The sequence below is a fragment of the Entelurus aequoreus genome, linkage group LG21 (genome assembly GCF_033978785.1).
Source record: "Entelurus aequoreus isolate RoL-2023_Sb linkage group LG21, RoL_Eaeq_v1.1, whole genome shotgun sequence".
Taxonomy (NCBI): Eukaryota; Metazoa; Chordata; class Actinopteri; order Syngnathiformes; family Syngnathidae; genus Entelurus; species Entelurus aequoreus.
Window position 1 is genome coordinate 9820694 of NC_084751.1, and position 6663 is coordinate 9827356.

Sequence of the window (6663 nt, forward strand, 5' to 3'; positions counted from 1 at the left end):
GACGTGGTCTACATCGCTAAAAGAAAAATCTAAGTAGGACAATCCCTCTGCCATCTTCCACTAGTTTATTTAATATATAAATCACCCGCTTGAATATTCCCTCTTCTCTTCTCCAACTCTCTCCTCGTCATTTGGGATGTCTGTTGTGATTTCACTTCCTGCTTCCATGACCCGCCCTATCTTGCCTCCGATTGGCCTGTCCCTAATGTTTTGCCCTAATCTTAACCAATCGTGACTCATCATAGTAAACAACAACCAATCATGGATGTTCTTATATGTAAACCAACCAATCATCATTGATGTTTCCCGTATATGTTGGAGAGTCTTGATACCAATGTCCTTGACCCAGACACACACAAAGTGTTGTAGACCTCCGTGCTTTTCCAAGCTTTAATCTGTTTTGTTGTGTAGAATGACGTCTGGAGCACCAGATAGTTGGGCACCACATGATTCGATTAGATTCTTGCAGATAACTATTTAAATTAGAATCGATTCTCGATTTAAAATCCATACTTTTTTTTTTAAATAACAATGGGTGGCAGTTTTATGATGAAGTACATTTCTCCATAGATAGACAAACAGCTCTGATAAATGTTTATATTAAAAAAATAAATAAAAACAGGTTTTGTTTAACAAACTGCTACTCAAACATTTAACAAAGTGAAATAAAAATTCATTCGACAAGTTCTATTTTCTAAAGTCAACCGGTACAGATTTAAAAAAAATTAAAAAAAAATCAATTAAGAATCGTTACAATTAAGAATCGCAATTCAATCAAACATTTTTTTTTGACACCTTTACCAAATATAATAATATTTTACTTTTTATTCAAACCCTTTTACTGTATTGCTTTTGCACTATTTTGTTTAGCTCATTCATTGTTTATGTTCTTTGTTTGTTTTGGTTTTTTTCGCTCTATGCTTTTTAACCTGTAAAGCACTTTGGTCCAATTTAAAAATTGTTGTAAACGTGCTATATAAACAAAGTTGCCTTGCCTTGCCTTACCAAATAGTTCGACATGCCTGGTAACGTGACCGATGGATAATCCTTGAGATCACTCAACAAATCTTTTATTGATAACCTATAGGGATCAATTAAACTGCACAGTTTGATGTTTTGCTGGTATTTGCTTTTAGTGGTAAGATCTAGGCCCCTTGCATACTCAAGATAGTTTGCACACTGTTTGCTGCACAGTAACCCACTGCTTTTCAAAAGTCAGGTGACTGAATACAACCTACACAAGGGGTGAATAGTAGTGCAAGTCCAGATAAAGGTGCTGACGGAGAAATTCTACGCCACTTTTGGGGGCTCGGAGGGGCAGTGACCCGTCAGATCCAGCAGATGGAGCAGTGGTTGTTTCTAATGTACTTTGCTGCCACCTACAGGATCGGAGCATTGTTGGACCTTGGCGAAGGTATGTGCTGTACTGAGGAGGACCACTAGCTGTGGGCTGCAGAGCGAGTGTGTGGTTACCGTTCATGAGGTCCAGGATGAAGCAGAGCTTGTCGGGGGTGTGGAAGGCGTACGTCATACACACGATGAAGGGGCAGTCCTGCAGACACAGGCCACATCGCGTCAGCTTCTTAAACACCTCAGAGCCCCTCCCCGCTCCTCTCAAACGGCGGCTGGACTCACCCCCGTGCTGACGAGCGACAGCATGATCCTCTCGTTGAGCGCCAGCGTCTCACCCTGCTTCATCTTGATCCTCTTCTTGTCCAGACACTTCATGGCGTACCTGCAGGGGTTCCAAAGACACGCGTGACTACGAGCTCGCGGCGCCACTGGGGTCCGGCGAGAGGCGCCGCATGCTCACATCTTGCCCGTATCGGCCTTCCTGCAGCCGTACACCTCGCCGAAGCCGCCGCGGCCGATGATGCGGTGCACGCTGAAGTCGTTCATGGTCAGCTGGAGAAGGAACACGTGGACACGAAAGTTCTTATTGTCCAGTTCACGCAAATTATCGTGGCGGCGGCGGCAGGGCGTACTCACGTGTATGTTAAGCTCCACGTTCTTCCACTGGCAAAAGCGAGTGAACTTGTCGCTGCAAAGGAGAGGACAGCGGGGTGAGGTTAGCCAACAATCGCCGCGTCCCTTCGTCTCACCTCTCGATGAACTTGAGGAAGATCTTCCCTCTCAGGCTGTCGCATATCTCCAGGATGTAAGGCTGCAGCGACACGTTAAAACAAGTTGCAGCATTTGTGATGGTGATGTGAGGGAGGGAGGGAGGGGTCTACCTGGAAGAGGGTCGGGGGCACCAGCTTCTTGGCCAAATGACTCTGCACGTGGTCCACAGCTTTTTTGGAGAACGGCTGTGAGCGACACAAAAGACAAAGACGTCAACGCCATCCCTTTTGAGTTTATTTCGAACATAAATGCAATATGATACATCATATCATTCTCTTTACAACATGTCCGAAAAGGAGTAGGAAGAAGCAGAGCTTATTTAAACCTACCTCCTTTCCACTTCAGAGCCCTCACTAACACATATTTCCACTTACTGACTACAATGAATATACAAAACCCAAAACCAGTAAAGTAAATGGTAAATAAAACAGAATACAATGACTTGCAAATTCTTTTCAACTTACATTCAATTGAATAGACTGCAAAGACAAGATATTTAATGTTCGAACTGGTCAACTTTGTTATTTTTTGCAAATATTAGCTCATTTGGAATTTGATGCCTGCAACATGTTTCAAAAAAGCTGGCACAAGTGGCAAAAAAGACTGACAAAGTTGAGGAATGCTCATCAAACACTTATTGGGAACATCCCACAGGTGAACAGGCTAATTGGGAACAGGTGGGTGCCATGATTGGGTATAAAAGCAGCTTCCATGAAATGCTCAGTCATTCACAAACAAGGATGGGGCGAAGGTCAACACTTTGTGAACAAATGTGTGAGCAATTGTCGAACAGTTTAAGAACAACATTTCTCATCCAGCTATTGCAAGGAATTGAGGGATTTCACCATCTACACTCCGTAATATCATCAAAAGGTTCAGAGAATCTGGAGAAATCACTGCATGTAAGCGGCAAGGCCGAAAACCAACATTAAATGCCTGTGACCTTCGATCCCTCAGGCGGTACTGCATCAAAAAGCAACATCAGTGTGTAAAGGATATCACCACATGGGCTCAGGGACACTTCAGAAAACCACTGTCAGTAACTACAGTTGGTCGCTACATCTGTAAGTGCAAGTAAAAACTCTACTATGCAAAGCGAAAACCATTCAAAAACAACACCCAGAAATGCTGCCGGCTTCGCTGGGCCCGAGCTCATCTAGGCATGGGCATGGGCACCTTACACATCTATGAAGGCACCATTAATGCTGAAAGGTACATACAGGTTTTGGAGCAACATATGTTGCCATCCAAGCAACGTCTTTTTCATGGACGCCCCTGCTTATTTCAGCAAGACAATACCAAGCCACATTCTGCCCGTGTTACAACAGCGTGGCTGCATAGTAAATTATTGCCGGTACTAGACTGGCCTGTCTGTAGTCCAGACCTGTCTCCCGTTGAAAATGTGTGGCGCATTATGAAGCTTAAAATACGACAACGGAGACCCCGAACTGTTGAACAACTTAAGTTGTACATCAAGCAAGAATGGGACAGAATTCCACCTGAAAAGCTTCAGAAATGTGTCTCCTCAGTTCCCAAACGTTTACTGAGTGCTGTTAAAAGGAAAGGCCATGTAACACAGAGGTAAAAATGCCACTGTGACAACTTTTTTGCAATGTGTTGCTGCCATTAAATTCTAAGTTAATGATTATTTGCACACACACAAAAAAAGTTTCTCAGTTAGAAAATTAAATATCTTGTCTTTGCAGTCTATTCAATTGAATATAAGTTGAAAAGGATTTGCAAGTCATTGTATTCTGTTTTTATTTACCATTTACACAACTTGCCAACTTTTCTGGTTTTGTGTTTTGTATATGAATATAAATGTATAAGCTGCTTAAAAAGGTTCATTATGTCTTCCTATTCATATACTTTTCAAATGTTCCTGTAATCAGACAATATTTTGCAGTATATAAGATGACATTTTTACCTGACTGACTGCAGATAACAGTCAAAACATGTCAGGTAAAAATATAATACATCTATATTTATATATATTCACTGTTACCATGAGTGCAATGTGGCCTCAATGAATGACTTTCACACCTGCGCCCTACAGCCTGAGAGGCTTGCTAGAAGTAGACAAAAAATAATAAACACAAATTATATTTTAGTTAGGAGTGCACAATATTTATCGAACAAGTTCTAGGATTTATGACACCGTAAATGACATTAAAAAAAAAGAAACAACGCTCTAATGAGGCAAGATTACCCGTCCTGTGCTGTAGGTGGTTCAGGGTAAACATATCAAGCGCTCCTACCTCATGGGAGGTCCTAAAAACTTCCCTTAAGCTCACAGTGTAAACAAACATGGCAATGGCCGTGCGGGACAAAATAAATCCTGTGTGCCGCCTGCATCAAATGCCCTGCAAACACTCCACAGGGGAGGAAACAAACACATCAAACCTCAGCAGCTCATGAAGACACCTGCGCCGGCAAAACAAGCTGTTTGTTTGAAATTGTGGGAGTTTTTTTGTTTTAGCTCCAGGACTACAGTCAAATCTACACTTAAAGTATCATAAATAAGTTATCGGTTTTGCAAAGCTGGTCGTATCGGCTTGTAAAAAAAAAAAATACTGAATCCCTAATTTTAGATGGTGTTAAAGTAAATAGTTTGGTGGTTTGTGTCAAAATGTACAAATATTTATGACTGGATAAGAGTGAATGCAGGTGGAGAATTAATATTTGTACTGTTGGAAGGTTAAGTGTTAATAAAACTGCTAAGTGTCTTACATTGGTGTTTTGTTTCATGAAATGATTATCTTGCCTGCATTACATATTTATGTATTGTTTTAATTGTGTTGATGTATCCTCTAGCTCAGACCTGGGCAAATTAAGGCCTGGGGGCCACACGCGGCCCATTAAGCTTTTTAATCTGGCCCGCTGGACATTCCCAAATATTTTTTTTTAGATCTGTAAGGTCGAAACTGTAGCCGCCATATGATGTGCAGTGATGTTTTGAAATTATTGTAAGTCTTGAACTACACAAAGTATTTTGATGGTTGGAATCTGTTACTAGTTACCATGGTAATGTAATTAGTTACTATGGTAATCTAAGTCACAGCAGCTCAGGCGAGGCACCAAGCAGTGTGGGTGGGGAGCGTTTCCACAGAGGGTTTCCAGAGCGGCCAGCCTAAAATGTGGGTGTCAGGGATAGACGCCGAAGGAGATTTTTTCAGCAAAGTTTTAAAGCTTAGTGAAATATATCTAATGTATCAATGGGGCGGTATAGCTCGGTTGGTAGAGCGGCCGTGCCAGCAACTTGAGGGTTGCAGGTTCGATCCCCGCTTCCGCCATCCTAGTCACTGCCGTTGTGTCCCTGGGCAAGACACTTTACCCACCTGCTCCCAGTGCCACCCACACTGGTTTGAATGTAACTTAGATATTGGGTTTCACTATGTAAAGCGCTTTGAGTCACTTGAGAAAAAGCGCTATATAAATGTAATTCACTTCACTTCACTATCAGATTGTAGGTGTTTTTGTTTTTTTACCCTTCACGTTCATATTTTGCCGTGTTTGTTGCATTTTTGTTGTGTTTTGCTTGATTGTTAAATATGTCGACGGACAGGTTGTGTGACGTTCATATGTATTCAGTGTTTTATCCTTCATAATTAATATTCTAAGGCGGTCTGTCATAACGTTTTTAGCTTTCAATCCGACATTATTGTGAGGTGTTGTATTAGTGTTCACTAATGCGTGTTAGCGTCACTATAGACAGTGATTTTAAACTTGACAAACAAGTCAATGGCGTTTTAAAATCGTGTTTTTATCATCTTCGTCTTTTAGCAAAGGTAAATCCGTTTTTATCTTTTAACCTTTTTGAACAAGTCGTGCATGCTTTTATTTCAAGTGGCCTGGACTACTGCAATGCACTTTATGCTGGCATTAGCCAAAAAGCTCTCTCCCGGTTGCAGTTAGTCCAGAACGCGGCAGCACGACTTTTAAGAGGGGCCAGGAAACGCCAGCATATAACCCCGGTTCTTGAGACTTTGCACTGGCTCCCTGTTCATTTTAGAATTGATTTTAAAATCTTGCTGTTTGCTTTTAAAGCTTTGCATGGACTGGCACCTCATTATATCTCGGACCTCAACCAAATTTACACTCCTGCGCGCGCTCTGAGGTCCGAGAGCCAGCTCCAGCTCGTGGCGCTCTGAGGTCCAAGAGCCAGCTCCAGCTCGTGGTGCCAAAGACGAGACTTAAAACCAGGGGAGACAGGGCCTTCTCTGTGGTCGGCCCTAAGCTCTGGACCTCTCTGCACCTCCATGTTCCAACTGCTCCCAACAGTGCAGTGTTTTAAGTCTCGTCTTAAGACCCGCTTTTATTCTTTGGCTTTTAACAGTACGTGAGTTATGTGGTCCTCTGTGTTTTTAAATTTAGATTTGTATTTATTGTTTTAAATGGTTTTACCCTTTAAAGTCGTTTTTAATTAGAGATGTCCGATATAAATGCTTTAAAATGTAATATCGGAAATTACCGGTATGGCTTTTTTGTTTTTTTTAATTAATTATTGATTTTTTATTTATTTATTTATATATATATATT

The 6663-nt window shown here is 41.6% G+C and overlaps 1 protein-coding gene across 2 annotated transcripts in view; it reads right to left on the reverse strand.

Annotated features, from left to right (window-relative positions):
* grk3 (G protein-coupled receptor kinase 3) overlaps positions 1-6663 on the reverse strand; it is a 63072-nt gene that overhangs the window by 19218 nt on the left and 37191 nt on the right. For both annotated transcript variants that reach the window (XM_062030839.1, XM_062030838.1), the window contains exons 5-10: positions 2235-2309; positions 2103-2164; positions 1990-2041; positions 1814-1905; positions 1636-1735; positions 1474-1552 (exon numbers count right to left, since the gene is read on the reverse strand). In XM_062030839.1, coding sequence (XP_061886823.1) covers positions 1474-1552; positions 1636-1735; positions 1814-1905; positions 1990-2041; positions 2103-2164; positions 2235-2309 — 460 coding nt within the window. The remainder of the gene's footprint in view (positions 1-1473; positions 1553-1635; positions 1736-1813; positions 1906-1989; positions 2042-2102; positions 2165-2234; positions 2310-6663) is intronic.